Genomic DNA, 20,112 nt, shown 5'->3' with positions numbered 1-20,112 from the left:
ATGAAAGGTGGATTACATCTGACATCCCCTGTGATCATCGGAGCTGTCACAAGTCAGGTCCCATGTACCCACTGCAGCAGAGCAAAGCTGACTCCTCAGCAGCAGAAGGGCAGAGCTCCTGCTCCTCACAGCACACTCAGCCAGCACAAACTAGAGAATGGAAATGTATTCCAACTGCGTGGGGTTGCGATGAAAAATGGAGTGGGTTTTCTCAGAGAAATCTGTCCTAATTTTTCCTGTTTTTTCCTTTTTTGGACAGAGCCCCCAGACCAAGAGACAGAAAATGTCCAACAGCAGCTCCATCACCCAGTTCCTCCTCCTGGCATTCGCAGATACGCGGGAGCTGCAGCTCTTGCACTTCTGCCTCTTCCTGGGCATCTACCTGGCTGCCCTCCTGGGCAATGGCCTCATCATCACCGCCATAGTCTGCGACCACCACCTCCACACCCCCATGTACTTCTTCCTTCTCAACCTTTCTGTCATCGACCTGGGCTCCATCTCCACCACTGTCCCCAAAGCCATGGCCAATTCCCTCTGGGACACCAGGGCCATCTCCTTTGCAGGATGTGCTGCTCAGCTCTTTCTGTTTGTCCTTTTCATGTCAGCAGAGTTTTATCTTCTCACCATCATGGCCTACGACCGCTACATTGCCATCTGCAAACCCCTGCACTATGGGACCCTCCTGGGCAGCAGAGCTTGTGTCCACATGGCAGCAGCTGCCTGGGGCAGTATTTTTTTCTATGCTGTGCTGCACACAGCCAATACATTTTCACTACCTCTCTGCCAAGGTAATGCCTTGGACCAGTTCTTCTGTGAAATTCCACAGATCCTCAAGCTCTCCTGCTCAGACGCCTACCTCAGGGAAGTTGGGTTTATTGTGGTTAGTGCTTGTTTTAGTTTTGGGTGTTTTGTTTTCATTGTGCTGTCCTATGTGCAGATCTTGAGGACCGTGCTGAGGATCCCCTCAGAGCAGGGACGGCACAAAGCCATTTCCACGTGCCTCCCTCACCTGGCTGTGGTCTCCCTGTTCATCAGCACTATCATGTTTGCCCACCTAAAGCCCCCCTCCATCTCCTCCCCATCCCTGGACCTGGTGATGGCAGTTCTGTACTCGGTGGTGCCTCCAGCAGTGAACCCCCTCATCTACAGCATGAGGAACCAGGAGCTCAAGGATGCCCTAAGGAAACTCATGACTGGTTGCTTTTCAGAAGCAGCAATGAACCGCCCATCTTCTGCATATCACTTGTCACATAACTCATTACATGCCCAGACTCTCTTTGGTAGGTTGTTTGGTTTGGTTTCTTTGGTTTTTAGCTTTTCTTGGTTGTATTAATGCTGTCCACAAAAAGGAAGTCATTCTTCATCCTATTTCTATTTCAGTATCTGCCTGTCCTCTGTGACCCAGAGACTTTGTGTAAATTGGGAGCTGTGTGTTTAAACAAAATAAAGGACCCTGCTCCAGGTGGTTTGCCTGAGATCCTTTCTTTGAGATCTTCTCTGGAGACGTGGGGCAGTGTCTGTGTGCTGAGGTGAAGGGGGCAGTAGTCACCGGGAGCTGGGTCTGCCTCCCAGCATGACCAGCATGACCCTGTGGACTCACCCCATGGCCCTCGGTTCCACAGCCTGCTTGCTCTTCAGAGCAACGCCGCCAGCTCGGAGGCTGTGGGGAGCCTGGGGAGGGGGTGCAGGGGTGACTGGCCAGTGCGAGGAGAAGAGCAGGGCACTGTGTGTGTGCGGGGGAGACATGGAAAGAGAAACCCTTTGCTGAGGGTGGCAGCTGGGGGCAGGCTGCCCTGTCCCTGGGGCAAAAGGACCTTCCTGAGCATCCCCTGGGCCAATTCTCTCATGCCATCCTGGGGACCAAGTTTGGCACCTGGGGCTGCAAGTTGCCTGGAGCGGAGATCTCCTCAGCGTGCCGGCTGGATGGACATTCTCACTGGCCTCCATTTCCTGCTGTGGGACCAGTCAGAGACATGGAGGACCAGCAGAGCAGGGTCTGGCCTGTGCCCGTGTTCGCTGGACACCCCGGGCAGCTGCCCCAGGGCAGTCGTCACACACCAGCCAATAACCACCACCATGTCCAGCACTGGCCTCTCAGCCCAGCTCGGAGAGGTTGCTTGTCCCTCCACAGAGGGACACCGAATGACCAGGTCAGAAGTCCAGGTTTGCATTGTACAGACGAGACGTAAGCATGCACATGGTGTGCGTGTGGGGAGATGAACCCGAGTGAGCACAAATGCCATCAGCTCTTCCTGGGGCTGCCATGAAGGCCTCTGGGACAGACAGTGTCTCAAGGTCACTTCTCACTTTGAGAGTAACATCCCCTGGGAAAGCACCTGGATGCAGCACTGGGATGTGCTTCATTGAACGGACGTCCCCGTGTCCATTCCTCATGCCGTGGAGCATCTCAGACGAGTGCAGAGCAGGGCGATACACCGCAGGGCTGAGGTGCCTCCCAGCCTCTGGGAGCAGCAGCAGGAGGTCAGATTGACACTGTGACTGCTGCAGTGCACTGCCTCTGCACGTGCAAGGCAAGGACTCCTCTCTCTGATCACCCGTGTGTGTACGAGGATTGCAAGAGACCAGCTGAGACATGGGCACCTGGCAGAGCTCCGACATTTCTGTGTGTGACTCCAAGAACAAATTTCCATTTTCCCAGCTACATTCATCTCAGCTGCCTTGGACAGGCTCATTGCAAGTGCTCCTGACTGCTACGTCACCCTTGCCTGTGATTCTGGATTGTGACCTCAAAAGTGCCGGAGCAATCATGGAGGTTCTGTGGTCCTTGGAAAAAGCAGACGTCAAACCCCTCTTCAAGAACGGCAGGGATGAGGACTGACAGAATTGCAAGTGGCCTGCCTACCTCAGACTCTAGGAGGACGTGGGGCAAGTTGTCCTGCAGCCATCTCCAGGCCCTTGAAGGACAAGAAAGGCATTGCTGAACCAGAATGGTTAGGGGAAACGAGGGCACGTTGTGTACCTGGACTTTTGCAAGGCCTTTGACATCATCTCCCAGAGTCTCCTTAGAGCCGGACTGATGCTCTCCAGGATGAAGAAATGGATGGTAGGGTGGGTGGGAAGTTGGCTGGATGGTGAGGCCCAAATGTCATCAGCAGTACAAAGTCTTTTTAGAAGCCAGTCATACCCAGAATCCCTCAGTGATTAGCATTTGGGCCAACACTCTTGAATGTCCTTATTATCCTCCCGCATGGTGGAGCCCCATCCAGGAAGAGGGCATGGATATGGGTTGGCATGTGCCTTCTGCCTGAGTACCTGATGGGACAGCAGCAGGCATAGGGCTCGTTTGTGCCTATCCAAGAAGCTGAAAGGCCAGGGAAAGTCACGTGGTTTAGAAGATCAGGGTGAGGTTACTCTCTCAGCTCAGGTGAAAGGCCACAAGAAGGCTGATGAGTTATGTTGCCTGCTTGGAAGGTGCTTTCTGAGAATTTTGAGCTCTCCTTGGAGGTGGGAAAAAGCAGGAGAGAGGAAAGCTGCTACAAAGTGCAGCTTGGAAAGTGGAGCCTGGACATGAGGAAGAAGAAATGTCACTCGAAGGGTAGAGCTGTGGTGCAAGAGGTCACCCAGTGAGAGCTGGTGATCAGACCGTGGCTTTGTGTTTCAACGAATGGCCGGTGAGGGTGGGGAGACGTCAGTGAAGGCAGAGAAATGCCCAGGGGAGAGCAAGGTGGAGAAGCAAGATGGATGTCTACAGTCTGCAGGAAAACAGGGGCAGGTGTGGGACAGCCTGCGATGGAAACTGCCAAGGGCGCTGGCCAGGCTGGAAGACACGAACAGAACCCAGGTCTTTGTCCTCTGGGCTATGGCAGTTGTCTGTGCCACCAAGGGCTGTGAGAAGACATGTTGTCCTCATGGCACTGGAGCCTCATTTCCTCCTTGCAACCCCATGGGGAAGCTGGGAGTGTTGTTCCATTGTCCTGCACTGGGCATTGCAGACCCCACATCCACTGCCCCACGAAGGGCCCTGACCCACGTGTGAGGGACAGGATCCCCCTTCCCATGGGCCGGGGGTCAGGGCTTGGCCTTTGTGCTCCATGTAACAATCCAAGGGCTTTGTCAGCATCAGAGCCACCTGCACAGTGCCTTTGCCTACCTGCAATCACAGCCTCCAGTTATCAGCTCTAACGAGTCCCTGGGGAGGCTTTGTCAGTAATGGCCCTCAGTGGGGCCCAGTAATGCTTCAGAGTAGTTTAGGTTTGTCTTCTGCCTTTGTCTCCTTGAGGGGATTGTTCAGTCTCTTCTCAGTACCTGAGGCTCCTGGACTCAGCACTACATACACCATGGGGCTCATTAAAATGCAGAAAGCGCTAACGAGCTATGCCTCTTCTATAGTTTTCTTCAGGTCTTCAACATTTGTATAGCCAATTAGAGAGGTAGGCACCTACCCTGAAGTAGCATAGCTAGCTCAACCTTTTCAATGAGCAATCTGAAGATGTGATCGGAGAATTCTCCAGTTGATATGGATGCAGAGTGTCTCCTAAAGAGGTGTGCACAGGTAGGAAAAGCAGTCCCTTGAGGCCAGACACGGTATGGACAACCTTGCTCCTCACCTCTCCAACCCTGCCATTGATCTCGTTGGCCACCAGGGACTTGCATCACTTTTCTTTACATCAGACTTCTCCACCAAAGTCTGCAGCTGAATATTACAGCTGCTTTGCAGCAATTCCTACCTGCTCTCCATGGAGAACTGCATGGAAACAGGGTTCTTTAATTGGGGGAAAGAAAAAAGAAGAAAAAGTAAAACAGAAGAGAACTTAATCCACAATAAACACACTTCTCAGCTGTATGGTTATTTTTAGCAGCTTCCAACGAGGTTCACCACCCCAGTTGAAGAGTTGCCTATAGGGACTATGAGGGAGAGTACTGAAAGACAAGAGAGGACTGAAAGACAATGACGCTTTACCTCCCTGGAGCTCAAAGCAGGGTGATAGGTGAGAGGGATCTGAATGATCAAAGAGTAAGAGGCGGAAAACCCTGGAGAACAGTGGAAAGTGCGTATGTCCAGATCGTTTTCTGAAGAGATGACTTCCGACGTGGGGAGTTTGATCAGGACAGGTAGAAACACCTGGAAGGTTAGGGAGATTAAATACACAGCATGATAGACAGAGTACTGGCAATGCAAGCACAGGGCAAGATCAGGATTTCTTCTCCCGCAATAAATACACAGTCTCAAAAGTCCCATTTTGGCAGGATAGAAAATACAGTGATATTTTATTGAAAGTACTGAAACATTGAAGCTGGTAAAAAGGTGCTGGGTTTTTTTTCTTTCTTTTTTTAAAGTATTGAGAGCAGTTCCCAGGTTTTCAGGCAGAGCTCCGGGGTCTGACCATAAGCAGCCAGTGCCACCTCGAGAGCTGTATCTGAGGTACTTGCCGGGGCATGTAAAGGACCACTTCCCCTCCTGGTCCAGACCTATGGCCTTACCAGTACCAGAGCCCCAAGACCCCACAGTTTCTCCAGGCGATGCTTTGGACCACCTGCTCCCTCCAGGAGTCAAATCCCCCCTCCCAGTCTCTCCAGTTGCTTCCCCCCAGGCACGTGAGCCCCTATGACTTGTGGTCCCCCCTCCAGGGGCTGGCACTCACACCTCCACACGTACAAAGAGCAGAGATGCCCCTCACCCCAGGAAGTAGTGAAATGGAGTTTAACAAGAAGGCAGGACAGGCTGGGGCCATCTGTTGCAGGGTGCGGCTGGACAAGTGTACTTACCAGCAACCTCATTCATCGTGACTAGCTGTTTTTAGCCCTATTTCATCCCCAAACAACCTCGAGTCCTCCCTTTCCCTGCCATCGGTCCTTTCCTAGAAATCCCATCGGAAGTCTTCATTATATGAAATAGGAACTGGGTTTGCAGATCCACTTTCAAGAAGACAAAGACAAAAAGTATGAGTAAAAGCATGAGTATTTAATTGCAGTAGCTGCTTCTACTCAGCATAATTGAGATGCAGTTGCATTGGAAATCATACTAGCACCTTCAATGCCATCTGCTGTGGTATCTGCAGCTGCAATGCTGTTTGACACAGCACCTGCGTCTCCGGTGGTGTCTGTAATGGTATCTGCATCTGCAGTGGCATCTCCAGTGGCATCGGTGCCGGTACCTTCAAAAGAATCTTCAAAGGCACCTGCATCTCCAATGGTGTCTGCATCTGCAATGGTATCTGCAATGGCACCTGCATCCTCAATAGCATCTCCATCAGCAATTGCATCTGAAACTGTATTTCCAACTCCAGTGGCATCTGCACCAGCATTGGCACTGTTATCCATAATGGTATCTCCATCCGCAGTGATGGCTGCATTGGAGAGCTGTAGCTGACAGGACAGTTGCACACCCAGCATTCCAGATGCAGATACCTTTGCAGATGCCCTGACAGATTCTTTCCCACTGCAGATGCAGAGGCCATTGCAGATACTGATCCCATTGCAGATATCCATAGCATCACACACCCCCATGCAGATACCAACACCATTACAGATGCACACACAGCACAGCAGGCATTATCCCCCCTCCTCAGCACCGCTCAGAACACATATACACAACACCGCGCTGCGTACGGGGTCTCAGGAAGAAGTGACCTCTTGCTGGCCTCTGTCCTCTACTGGCCTCTGACTCCGGTTCCCACAGGCCCTGCCCTCCTCCTGCCTCCCCAAGGGGCCAAGGAGCTCAGAACTGGGAGAAAGCGGGCACAACGCTGCTAAAGAAACCTTCTGCTGGGGATAAGCAAGTTGAGTCCTGCATGGAAAGGAGGCACGGTCATCTCTGTGAGGGCAAAAATACCCTCCTGACCACTGCAACAGCCTCACTCACAGCCAATACTGCATTTGGTGGACAGGGACAAAAGAAATCCATTCACTGCCTCCAACACGGAAACAGCTTCAACATGGACCTGACTAGAGTTTTCCCCACCCTCTTGCAGAAGGGGATAAGGATCCACCAAGAAAATCACAGAATCACAGAATGAGAGGGGTTGCAAGGGACCTCTGGAGATCATCTAGTCCAACCCCCCCACCAGAGGAGGTTCACCTACAGCAGATTGCACAGGAATGCTTCCACGTGAGTTTTGAATATCTCCAGAGAAGGAGACTCCAAAACCTCTCTGGGCAGCTTGTTCCAGTGCTCTGACACCCTCAAAGGAAAGAAGTTCCTCCTCATGTGTAGACGGAACTTCCTATGACCATGTTTGTGCCCATTACCTCTTGTCCTGTCACTGGGCACCACTGAAAAAAGACTGGCCCCATCCTCCTGGCACCCACCCCTTAACTATTTCTAAGCATTGATAAGATCCCCCTCAGTCTTCTCTTCTCCAGACTAGAAAGACCCAAGTCCCTCAGCCTTTCCTCCTAAGAAAGCTGTTCCACTCCCCTAATCATCTTCGTAGCCCTTTGCTGGACCCTCTCCAGCAGTTCCCTGTCCTTCTTGAACCGGGGAGCCCAGAACAGGACACAGCACTCCAGATGCGGCCTCAGCAGGGCAGAGTAGAGGGGGAGGATAACCTCCCTCGCCCTCCTAGCCACACTCTTCTGGATGCAGCCCAGGATGCCATTGGCCTCCTTGGCCCCAAGGGCACATTGGTGGCTGGTGGTCATCCTGTTGTCCCCCAGGACTCCCAGGTCCCTTTCCACAGAGCTGCTCTCCAGCAGCTCAGCCCCTAACCTATGCTGATGCAGGGGGTTATTCCGCCCCCGGTGCAGTGCCCTACACTTGCCTTTGCTGAATTTCATCAGGTTCCTCTCTGCCCAACTCTCCAGCCTGTCCAGGTGAAACTGAATGGCAGCTCAGCCTTCCGCCGTATCCACCACTGCTCCCAGTTTTGTGTCATCAGCAAACTTGCTGAGGGCACACTCTATCCCTTCATCCAGGTCATTGCTGAATATATTGAACAGGACTGGACCCAGTACTGACCCCTGAGGAACGCCACTTGTGACAGACCTCCAACTAGACTCTGGGCCACTAATCACAACCCTCAGAGCTCTATCTATCAGCCAGTTCCAAATCCACCCCACTGTCCATTCCATCACACTTCCTACGCTTGCCTCTGAGGATGATGTGGGAGACGGTGTCGAAAGCCTTGCTGAAGCCAAGGCAGACAACATCCACTGCCCTCCCCGCATCTATCCATCCAGACATGTCATCGTAGGAGGCTATCAGATTGGTCAGACATGACTTTTCTTGGTGAATCCATGTTGACTACTTCTGATAACCTTCTTTTCCTCCTGGTGCTTTGAGGTGACGCCCAGAATGAGCAGCACGGGGAATAAACAGGAAGAATTGGAGATCTGTGTGCGGTCGCAGGGCCATGATCTCATTGCAATGACTGAGACATGGTGGGATAGCTCACATGACTGGAATGTTGTCATGGATGGCTGTGTTCTTTTTAGGAAAGATAGGCCAGCAAGGGGAGGTGGTGGAGTTGCTCTTTATGCGAGAGAGCAACTGGAATGTATCGAGCTCTCCCTGGGGGCAGATGAAGAGCGAGTTGAGAGCTTGTAGGTAAGGATTAAGGGGCAGGCTGACATGAGAGATGCTGTTGTGGGTGTTGATTACAGGCCACCTGATCAGGGTGGGGAAAATGAGGAGGCCTTCTACAGAGAGCTGAGAGTCATCTCACCATCACAGGTCTCAGTTCTCCTGGGGGATTTCACTCACCCTGATACCTGCTGGGAAGGCTTCACAGCCAGGCATTTACAGTCCGGGAGGTTCCCCCAGTGTATTGATGATAACTGGTGGAGGAGACAACAAGGAGAGGTGTTCTACTGGACCTAGTACTGACAAACAAAGAGTGACTGGTGAGGGACATGAAGGTTGGGGGCACCCTCGGCTGTACTGGGCCAAAGCTTCTAGTTCCTCTTGTTTATTCTGCATGCTGCACGCATTAGTATAAACACACTTCAGATGTGCTCCATTGTACTCAGCACATCGTGGAGCAGACTGAAGGACCTCGCTAGCACAGCGTCCCTCCAACATTGGTGTGCCACCCCCAGGTTTGTCTCTAGTGAGCCTGGTTTTATCCCTTTCCCCCTTCAAATCCAATTTAAAGCTCTTTCAAGGAGCCCTGCTAGCTCCTCTGCAAAGATTCTTTTCCTCTTCTGGGACAGGTGTACCCCATCTGTTGACAGCAGGCCTGGTGTTGTGTAGATCGACTCATGATCAAAAATCCCCAAATTCTGCTGGTGACACCAGGCTCAGAGCCAGGTATTGATCCGCTGGCTCTTCCTGTTTCTTTCTTCATCATTTCCTGCAACTGGAAGGACAGAGGAGAGCACTACTTGTGCTCCTGATCCCTTAACCAGTCATCCCAAGGCCCTGATTTCTCTCTTGATTGCCCTTGGGCTTCTTACTGCAACTTACTGGAACAGGCTGCCCAGGGAGGTGGTGGAGTCACCAGCACTGGAGGGGTTCAAGGAACCTGTGGACGTGGCACTGCGGGACATGGTTTAGTGGGCATGGTGGTGTTGGGGTGGTGGTTGGACCTGGTGATCTTACAGGTCTTTTCCAACCTTAATGATTCTGTGATTCTGTGATTCATCGCTGCTGACATGAAAAAGCAAGAATGGATAATAATGTGAGGGCTGTACCAGGGTAGGAATTTTTCTCATCATATCTTTAACGCAGACCCTAGGGAGGCAGCAGACTTCCCAAAGAAGTGGGTCCAGTCTGCCTGTTGGGCCTTCTGTTCCCCTCAGGAGAGAGTCTCCTATGACAGTGGCCCATCTTTTTCTCTTTATGGAAGGGGGTTTGACGCACGGAGTAGTCTGATTTAACCTTGGGGACACCTCCAACCTAGATGAACCATCGTCCTCATCATTGTTGGGTTCCACTTGCAGATTCTCGTACCTGTTGTGCAAGGACACCTGGGAAGGTGGGGTAGTGATGGAGGAGATGCGTCTGTTGTGCCAGGCAGGAACCTGTTGCCGTTTCCCCCTATGCCTTGAGTGACCGCGTTCAGCCAGGTGGAGAGAGGATAGGGAATCCTCCATATGATGTGTCCGGTCTGCCTGACAGGCTTGTTCCAGGAAAGGTAGGGTGTGTTTCCAGCATGTTCCCAGTGGAGCTCTGTCTGCAAAGACTCGACAGTCACAGTGGATGCAGAGTTTAGAGAGGCCATGGCGTTCTGCTGGCTAGATACCATATCTCCCTGGTCAAGCCAGTGGAGTTACAGCGCCCTTCCTGCACGCCCTTCCACGTGAACTGCCCCGCAAAGTGCCGTGCCATGCCCTTTCTGATGCACCACACCCCATTTGTCCGCCCTGCTCGTGGCACTCCCTAGGGTTTTATTTTATACATGTGGGGGCTTGGCCACCTTTGCTCCTGGCCCTACCCAGGTCTCGTTGGCCGCTGTCACGTTAGCTGCTGGCTCCTGATGGGTCTCTCCACTCCCCTGAGGTGTCCCTGGTTCAGGAAAGCCCCTGTACACGGTGCTAGAGTGCTCCTCTGCAGCTCATGCCTGCATCAGAGCTGCTCGCCTCAGCAACTACCACAACCCATCTCCAAGGACAGCCTGGTCAGGATGTCCTGGGAGCATGCAGGCGGGCCATGGTGGTCAGCTACAAGCACAGACATGCACTGCGGGTGCCTGCATGGGCTCAGAGCAGGGCACGAGGAGACACCCTACACCCAGCACAGAGGCCCTGTGGCAGTGCCCGTCGGCTGACACCGAGCTGGGGACTGTGGGACAAGAAGATGAGACCTTTGCAGCTGAGTGGTCCCCACATGGTCCCAGAGCCCCACAGTGCAGGCGCTGCATGGACCAGAGAGCATCAAAGGACAGGGAAACATTCCCCCGACACAGTCCACACAGCAGCCCTCTGTGCCTGCTCCCCCAGCAGCCCCCTATGTGCAGCCCCCCACCACTGCCTGCCCCTGCACAACCTCCGTCGTGTCCCATGGGGCCATCAGCAGACAGCCCTGCTGTGGGATCCGGGGGTCTGGCCCAGGTGAGAGGCTGGGCAGAGCTGGCCATGCCCCAGTACCCTGAGCCCAGCAGGAGGACGGAGCTGGCCACGCAAGAAAGGCCCCTCCCCAGGGCTGGGGTGTATGGGCAGACATGGAAAAGTGCCCCGCTCTGCTCCCTGCCAGCCCTGCTCCCCAGCACCTCTGAGGGGGTTTCTGAGTCTCCATTCACAGCCCACCTCCGGGCACATGGAGAGTGCCTGTCCTCTCCTGAGCCCTCCACATTCCTTTCCAGAGGCACTGACAGCTGCTATCAGCCCTGTCATACCTCTGGCAGCCGGAGGAAGGGGACTGGGAGTTCACGCACCACCTCCAGTGCCTCTGGACACCAGGAAGGTGGTTTTCAGACAAGTTCTTAGTGTCCTAGGTGTGATTCGAGATTATGTCCCCAAACACAGTGAGAACAGAAGGAGAAAACTTTGAAAAGTCCAATTCCTTTGGAGTGTTGTTGGCCGGAGCTTTACAAGGAAAGCTCAGCCGTCAGGCACTGCACTCAGGAGATTGTCTTTTATTTCAGAGATGCTATTAGAGAGGCCAGACGTGACACAGCGTTCAACATATTTGTGAAAGGGTCAGACACAACAGGACCAAGCCTCAAGAGCAGTGGTATGAACCCCAGCAATTACTGCCAGGTAGGATTATCATAGGGGAAAAAAGCACAATCCTGGGCTAAGAGAATCCCTGGGCACTCCGCAGAGAAGGGGAGGCAGGTTATTGTTGATGGAGAAATGTCCATTGGATCAGTTTCCTTAGGGCCTCCTTCAGCTCCACGTTCCTCATGCTGTAGATGAGGGGGTTCACTGCTGGAGGCACCACCGAGTACAGAACTGCTACCACCAGGTCCAGGGATGGGGAAGAGATGGAGGGGGGCTTCAGGTAGGCAAATATGCCAGTGCTGAGGAACAGGGAGACCACAGCTAGGTGAGGGAGGCAGGTGGAAAAGGCTTTGTGCCGTCCCTGCTCAGAGGGGATCCTCAGCACGGCCCTCAAGATCTGCACATAGGACAGAACAATGAAAACAAAGCACCCAAAAGCAAAAGAAACACTAACCACAAGAAGCCCAACTTCCCTGAGGTAGGCGTCTGAGCAGGAGAGCTTGAGGATCTGTGGGATTTCACAGAAGAACTGGTCCACAGCATTGCCTTGGCAGAGTGGTAGTGAAAATGTATTGGCAGTGTGCAGCACAGCGTAGAGCAACCCACTGCCCCAGGCAGCTGCTGCCATGTGGACACAAGCTCTGCTGCCCAGGAGGGACCCGTAGTGCAGGGGTTTGCAGATGGCAATGTAGCGGTCATAGGCCATGATGGTCAGAAGACAATACTCCCCTACAATCAAGAACAGAAAGAAAAAGACCTGGGCAGCACATCCCAAGTAGGAGATGGCCCTGGTGTCCCAGAGGGAATTGGCCATGGCTTTGGGGACAGTGGTGGAGATGGAGCCCAGGTCGAGGAGGGAGAGGTTGAGGAGGAAGAAGTACATGGGGCTGTGGAGGTGGTGGTCGCAGACTATGGCGGTGATGATGAGGCCATTGCCCAGGAGGGCAGCCAGGTAGATGCCCAGGAAGAGGCAGAAGTGCAAGAGCTGCAGCTGACGCGTGTCTGCGAATGCCAGGAGGAGGAACTGGGTGATGGAGCTGCTGTTGGACATTTGCTGTTTCTTGGTCTGGGGCTCTGTCCAAACAAGGAAAAGACAGGAGAAAATTAGGACAGATTTCTCTGAGAAAACCCACTCCATTTTTCATAGCAACTCCCCCCAGTTGGAATGCATTTCCTTTCTCTAGTTTGTGCTGGCTGAGTGTGCTGTGAGGACCAGGAGCTCTGCCCTTCTGCTGCTGAGGAGTCAGCTTTGATCTGCTGCAGTGGGTACATGGGAGCTGACTTGTGACATCTCCGATGTTCACAGGGGATGTCAGATGTAATCCATCTTTCATAGAAAATTTCAATATCTGCACTCATGGCTGGGAAGGACGTGGGCTGTGAAAGAGAGGCTCAGCATGACTTTCTTATAACTTTGTCTGTGTTTTTTCACAGGGCTGCAGTGTCCATCAGTCCTTTTCCCATCTGCCCTGTGTTTTCATTTTGCCACCTTGAAGACGACTTCACACACAAATTAATCTTTTAAAAAAACCCTAAACCTGGACTCTGATGAGACCAGAGGAGTCCTGTTTCAAAGAACAGCTCTGCAAACTCTTCTCTAGCCCAGCCCAGAGGTGGAGGTGTGATGGAGAGGGCAGGACACGATCCCTCCCAGAGAGAAACAACTGACTCTGCGAGGAGAGTGCCGACCCCCAAGGAAAGGCTCCGCACTCCCGAGGATCCCACAGCAGAGCTGCGCCTTTCTGGGGGGCAGCCTGCAAGCCCTGCAGGACAGGCAAAGCAGAGACTCGGGGGTCCCTCCGATGGGAGGTTCTACAGAGAGAGTCAGCTCATTGCCCCGCAGACAGTGCCCAGCAGACATCTGCAGGGAAACACAGAAAGAGAGCTGCCTGAGCGCACCCTCCCCCTGTGCTTGTTTGCAGTGTCCTCCCAACCCCGTCCCTGTCTCTGCTGCCTGCAGCTGTCCCCACCAGGAGCTGGTTCTCTGTCCCCAGTGTCTCCTCCCTGGCAGTGCTCACAGAGCCCATCCCACCCGCTGCCTGCTCAGCTCTGCCCTGCAGAGCCCTCCCTGCAGCAGGACACTGCCCAGGGGCATCTCTGGGTGTGCAGGCTCTGAGGGGAACATCAGACCAGCCCTGGCGAGGCTGGAAAAGTGACACTGATGCTGTCTGTGACCACGGCATGGTGATTTCCAATACTCCCCGCTTTATTCACCTGTAAGAGGAACAGACTTGGAATTTCAGTGCCTCCTCCAGAAATGAGAGATTAATTTCTACGTGCAATCACCCACCCAGACAACCCAGAGGAGAAGAGTGAAAGACCAGGATCCTTCCCTTTCAGGCAGCCCCTGCCTTGCTGTGCTTCCTGAAAAGTCTCCTGGGAAGATCCTGCAGTGATGTGGAGCTGAGGGCAGCCCTGACCCACACAGCACCCTCTCAACAGCAGAAGCACCCTGCCATTGCACTGGTCTCTCCTTCCACCCCCAGCTTCTCCCCACAGCGCCGTGGGGAGCTCCCCGGGCAGGCTGAGTGCTGACCCTGGCAGGCGGCAGAGTCCCTGCCCCAGCACCCAGCCCCGGGGGTGCAGGGACCCTGCTCGGAAGGACAGCCCTGGGCACCCCTGGCTGCACACCCACCTTCACACCCTGCAGCCGTCCCTGGCAGAAGGCAGCCCTCATGCCCTGTCCCTCTGATGGTGCAGCAGGGAAGCCCTCTTCTGGGGCACCTCCTGCTCCTCTATACAGGAGTGACATTCCTGGGTACCATGCCAGCTTTACGAGAGCCCTCCACGAACTGTAGCTGCATTGCCCTGCACCCAGAGACTTACCGTGTCAAGGGCTGTGAAGATTTCTCCTCCAGTGAGCTCACCTCTGTCCTCCCACCCCAGACTGCCTTTAACCTCTCTCTGCCTTGATCCTCTCCCCTCTCCCCTGCACTCCCTGCAGGCAGTGCCCTCAGCCCTGCTGCGCTGTGCAGAGGAGCTGCTCCTGGGCAGAGCTGTCTCTCGGCAGTGCTGCCCGCTTGCCATGAGCTCCCTCTGTCCCAGGAGCCCGGCACAGCTCAGCAGCAGAGGACCAGCTCCAGGTGTATTAATGACCCCTCAGGTGGGTTTGGTGCCCAGTCCATGAACCTCAGATAGTGAGAGGAAGTTGAAGAAACCTCTCAAGAAGTCAGTGTCTGATGCAATCTCCACTGTTTCTTGGAGTGTTAATGGGTCCCACGGAGGGACATTGCTGACAAAGCCTCCCCAGGGGCTGCTTAGAGCAGAAAACTCCAGGCAGTGATGACAGGTAGGCAAAGGCAATGTGAAGGAAGAGATTCTGAGGAACCCTGGATGTGTTACCTAAAGGCAAAGGGCCAAGCTCTGACCCCCAGCCCCTGGGAAGGAGATCCGGTCCCTCACACATTGCTCAGGGCTCTTCCTGGGGCGGTGTGATGTGGGGATGGGCAATGCCCAGGGCAGGACTACGGTAGGATACCTCCCAGGCTCCCAGGTGGGGAAGGGGAGGCAATGAGCCCCGAGTGCTGTAAGGACAAGGTGCTTCCTCATGGGTGTCAGTGGCAGAGACAACAGCCACAGCCGAGGAGGGAAAGAGCTGATCTCTCTTGGGGGCTTTTCTGACTTTCTTCGTCCCTCTCTCATCTCCACCATTGGCTGTCCTACGGTCTCCCACACCTGCACCTCTTCTCTGCAGGCTGTAGACATCCACCCTGCTACCCCACCTGGCTCTCACCTGAGCATCTTCCTTTACTGATATCTCTCCATCCTTCCTCGTTGTCCCTTGCAACACAAAGCCTTGGGTTGTTCCAGTCTCCCTCTGGGTGACTTCTTACACCACAGCACCGCCCTTCGAGTGACATTTCTCTTTCCTTGTGTCCAGTCTGGACCTCTCTAGCTGCACTTTGTGCTTTAAGTTCTTTCTCATGCCATTTCCCACTACGAAAAAAAGATTCCATCATCCCTGAAACCACCTTTCCAGCAGTCTCAGGCTAATCCTATACTGCTCTGAGCCTCTCTGCCACTGGGTCAATGCTGCCCAGGTCCCTCAGCTGCCCCACACATGTCATGTGTACCTGGTCCCGAACCCCATCTTGGCAGACCTGCACTTGACACTCTCTAGTTCCTCCTGACTTCTCCAAATTGGGGAGCCACCCACTGGGACACACCCATGTGTGTGGAGCCACACCAGTGCTGAGTCAAGGGGGATGATCACTCAAGTTGTCTGGGTGGCCCACAGTCCTCCTAACACAGCCCCACGTGCAGCTGCCCTTGTTCATAGGGACCATACGCTACTGGTTGTAGGGTATCCCTCGTAGTGCCCCGGTCCTTCTCCTCAGCTGCTCACGTCCCAGCCTGTCCTAATGTATGGGGTTATTCTCCACATACCCCCCACCACTGCAGCTCGGATGCAGAGACGTTGAACCATACGACTGTCACAGAGTTCCTTCTCTTGGGCTTCCCCTCCCTCCACCATCAGGAGTCCCTCATGGCAATAGCTCTCCTGGCTTCGTACCTGGTGATCTTAGGGACAAACCTGCTGATCATTCCCTCATTCTGTCTGAAGGAGACCTCCACAGTCCCACGTACTTTTCCCTCTGTAACCTCTCCTGTTTGGAGGTTTTCATCACCATATCCATCATACCCAAAGCCGTAGGAAACTTGTGCATGGCCAGCAAAGCCATATCCTGCCCAGGCTGCTTAACTCAGTGCTACTTCTATTCCCTTCTGGGCTGCATCTTCATGTATGTCCAGCCTTCAAGTCACCACATTTCCTGAAACAAGGCAGTGGCCCTTCTCAACACAGTGCCAACTCCTTTGATGAGTCCCTTTGTTTTCAGCCTCAGGAACCAGCTGATGAAAGATGCTCTCAAGGCAGGTTTCAAAAGAAGTGGGATAATCTTCAGAAACTGCTTTTCCACCTGAGGAGAGGTGTTGTAAGTGGATTTTGAAAGGGGAGAGGGGTGGGGAGGGCAAACACATGGTTATGATGCATCTGCAGAAATGAGACCTCTCTTTCTTAGCAGTGTAAGATCTCCTTAATCGAATATCACACCAGACTCTCTTCTGCAACACGTCATCATAAGACAACCCTGCATAGCAGTGCCTTTCAAATGACCTACAAGCACTTTACAAACCCTGGTGAATACCACAGTGGCATTTTCTAAGCGTGGAAACCAAGACAGAGAGCAACAAGCAGAGGACTTCATCCCTCCATGGCACACCCAATTCTCAACAAGCTTCGCCCTCGTCCGGTTCTCATGCAACTGCGCCTTCCTTCTAAATCTGGTTTCCTGATTATTTTGGTGGCAGATCTTTGCTGAACCTCTTAGTCTTTAGGAAATGACAGGAAATAGGTGGAACACAATGAAGAGAACAATAACAGCTTAATTTTTCGACCAAGTGGAAAATACATCTCCGTTAACGTCCTGGTCAGAACAAAAACATGCCTGAAATTCAGTCCAGTTTAACTGTTGAGAATGACCTCTCTTCTAATTTGGTCCACAATCTAGAACATTGGTCAGGAATGTAGGTTTGAGTAACAGTGCACCTGCCTCCACAACACATTTGGTGAAATAAATGTCCAGTCCTTGACACAATGCTCCCTGAGCCAATACTTCAGCTAATCCAGCACATTCAGAGGAATTAGCTTGTTCAGACATAGACTTCTATAACTTTAATGTCTAAAAAGATGAGTTCATTCTCTGTCCTCTTTTGATAGCAGGGAAGATCAGCACTCTAGAGGGTGATATCATCTCCTCCTACAGTGGTCTTCAGGAGAACTGTACTTAGCATCGACTTGGCAGCTTAGTTTTCCCATAGGTAATGCCAAGTGCCCTGAGCCACATACCGGGCAACGCGTGGTCATTTGCAGAAGGGAGGGACTCTTGCTCAGCAGAGCCATCCTTTGAAGACATGAGGGTTACAACTGTACCTTAAAGTCTCTCCAAAATTAAAAGGAAACCTCTCCTCTTCTCTAATCCCTGTCACAGTGTTGCCATTTAGTGCCAGTGGCTCTTGGCACAGTGGCAGCTATGAAGTGAGACCATGTGTCGGGGTACAGTCCTGTCCTGCCTGTCTTCTCATTCCAGCTCCTCTTTCCTTAGATACCCTCTGTGTGTCCTTGACACTGCTGAACCCAGATACAGGCAGCGTGGTGGTCAGTGCAGTCAGAGCTGTGGGGCATAAGCTAATGGGCACTCACACACCTCAGTGGACAGGCAGAGGTTGGGGCAGAGTGTATGGGGCCAGGGTGCCAAGACATGTCCCTTATGTTCTCAACTCTCTTAATCTCTCGCTGTCTCTTTCTCCATCTTGCGCGTATCTTAGGGATCCATCTCAATCCCTCAGCTCTCTCACAGTTGTCTCTCAGCCATCTACATGGGATGTGATTTAGAGCGAGCAGTGAATCTGAGGCACCTTCCCCATGGAAGCACCTTCAGGAACAACGCAGCCCAGTGTAGGTGGGGTGAATGACTGAGTAAAAGGGCTCCTCCATTCCAGGAGCTCTCTGGACTGTCTAGATGACTGCCTCGGCCATCTCCAACTCACGGTAAAGATAGGAAGTTTGAGACAGGGAATCATCAGGGACTTGTGCCAAATTGGGGAGCCACCCACTGGGACACACCCATGTGTGTGGAGCCTTCCCATTTGGACTCACACTTGTATCCTACATCTGCATCAGAGCTGCAGTCCTGAGGATCCCAACCACCATGGGGAGGCAGAAGGCCTTCTCCACCCGCTCCTCTCACCTCATCGTGGTGACTGTTTTCTATGACACCCTCGTCCTTGTCTATATGACACCAGGACAGCCTCCCTGAGGCAGCTCCATGAAGTCCTCTCCTTTTTCTACACCATCCTCACGCCCCTGGTCAATCCACTCCTCTACAGCCTGCGGAACAGGGAGGTCAAGGGGGCTCTTGGGAATGCACTCAGAAAAACTGTGGCCTGCATTGAGAGCTCATACATGTTGTGATCCACCAGGAATAAACAGGTGGTGGATCTCATTTGATCAAGTGGGGACCATTTGTAAGTGCCTCTTTTGTGTACCAGGTATATCTTTAGAAGTGCAGAATCTTGGGACTGGTTGTGGAATGAGAAGCGGGAGAAGGGAATTTGTGTCATAAAGAAATATAGGTCTGGTCTTGAAGAGTGTAAAAAACTTGCCTGGCTTTCTTCCTTCTTTAAAGTAAAGCCAGTTGTGATCCTGCAAGTGGGAGCTGTTGAAATGCCACACCTGCCCAGGAGTGGGAGGAAACTGACTCTAAGCATGCTGTTTTCTCTTCTGTCACCCAGCCAGGCTGAGGCGTGGCATTCCTGCATGTCTGGGATTCCTCCCGGCATCTCCCTATTGGCAGGGAGAAGTGGGAAGCTGAATCAAGCCCTTCCACTGGACATGTCTAAATCCAACTCGGTGAATCCAATCCCTCTTGTTCTCTGGGGTTCCTAGCAGAGGACAACTGTGAAAGCTACTCTGATAGAGTCAGCTCCTCTAAAAAAAAAAAAAGTAGATCCTTGCGCAGAGGAAAGATGCACAAGTTGGGTCTCAGTTTCCCCATCTTTTAACACAGAAATCATTACTTCCCCCTTCTTTCCTTCTCATATTCTGACTCCCCTCCAACAATGTAATTACTTATTTGTGTCCCACTGTCTGACTTAGATACTGCAAACCGAGTCCTCCTGTTTTCTTCTTCCTTGCAAAAGAGAGCAAGGTCAGCTCATGGGGCATGACTGAGCACACACACCCCCAGCAGCAGGCTCTCCCCATTTCCTAGGCTGAGGCAAGCGCACAAGGTGGGAATGTCTCCATCATCTCTGATTTGCGCAAGGGCCTTCCCCCCTGACATACTCCCACAACACACTTGTTCCTCCTCCACCCACAGACAGAAATTCCTTCCCACTTCCAGGCTCAGATCTTGGTTGCAAGAATTTGCTGCACTTCAGAAGAGGCCTTGAGCTTCTTGGCTCTTCTTGGTGCTTAAGGCAATCTTCCGGGCTCCCTCCAGATTTCATGGGGGGACTTCTTGTCTCTAACAAGGACTTTATGACAAGTTTATATGAAATGTTTCTTTTTCTGTCATTCCTGTGTGTGGGAAGAGTAGACACAGAGAAGGAGGATATACACCAAAAGGGATGCGAGTGAAGTGCCAGTAAGAACCAGGTGAGCTCCCCCCATGCCTGTGGCTTCCTGGCAAGGAGTCTGTCCTGAGAAGGGCATCCAGCCTCTACCCCACTCTGGAGTGGGGAATGAGCAGTGCTCGTGCCTCCTGGGGGACACAAAAGATGACTTTTCAAGGGCACCTTTCCTCTGAACTGCTTTAGATTTGTCCTTGAGGATGAGGTATAATGGCCAACAGTGCAAATAGTGATTTAACTGGCGTTGCCCAGAGTGGCCATCAGAGATGCAAACTGCTATGCTGCAGATAATTATATTAAGGCAGATTAATGCTGGCGATTTGGTTTTGTTTTTTTCTTCTTTTTTCGATACTGATACTCTTAGGGAAATCACACAAGCACCTGAAGGATTATTGAAGGTTTTCTGAGAGAAGCCCC

At 52.7% G+C, this 20,112-nt stretch overlaps 2 protein-coding genes across 2 annotated transcripts; one reads left to right on the top strand and one right to left on the bottom strand.

The window, feature by feature from the left end:
* Positions 1-277: 277 nt before the first annotated feature.
* LOC132321494 (olfactory receptor 14C36-like) lies at positions 278-2,839 on the top strand. Its single transcript, XM_059834987.1, has 2 exons — positions 278-1,280; positions 2,688-2,839. The coding sequence occupies exons 1-2, from the start codon at positions 284-286 to the stop codon at positions 2,837-2,839; spliced, it is 1,149 nt and encodes a 382-aa protein (XP_059690970.1). The 5' UTR covers positions 278-283.
* Positions 2,840-11,677: 8,838 nt separating this feature from the next.
* LOC132321493 (olfactory receptor 14J1-like) lies at positions 11,678-12,613 on the bottom strand. Its single transcript, XM_059834986.1, has one exon. The coding sequence runs from the start codon at positions 12,611-12,613 to the stop codon at positions 11,678-11,680; it is 936 nt and encodes a 311-aa protein (XP_059690969.1).
* Between the last annotated feature and the right edge of the window lie 7,499 nt (positions 12,614-20,112).

Source organism: Gavia stellata, unplaced genomic scaffold, assembly GCF_030936135.1.
Source record: "Gavia stellata isolate bGavSte3 unplaced genomic scaffold, bGavSte3.hap2 HAP2_SCAFFOLD_42, whole genome shotgun sequence".
Lineage (NCBI taxonomy): Eukaryota > Metazoa > Chordata > Aves > Gaviiformes > Gaviidae > Gavia > Gavia stellata.
The sequence above is the reverse complement of the archived record's forward strand: the minus strand, read 5'-3'. Positions and strand labels throughout refer to the sequence as shown.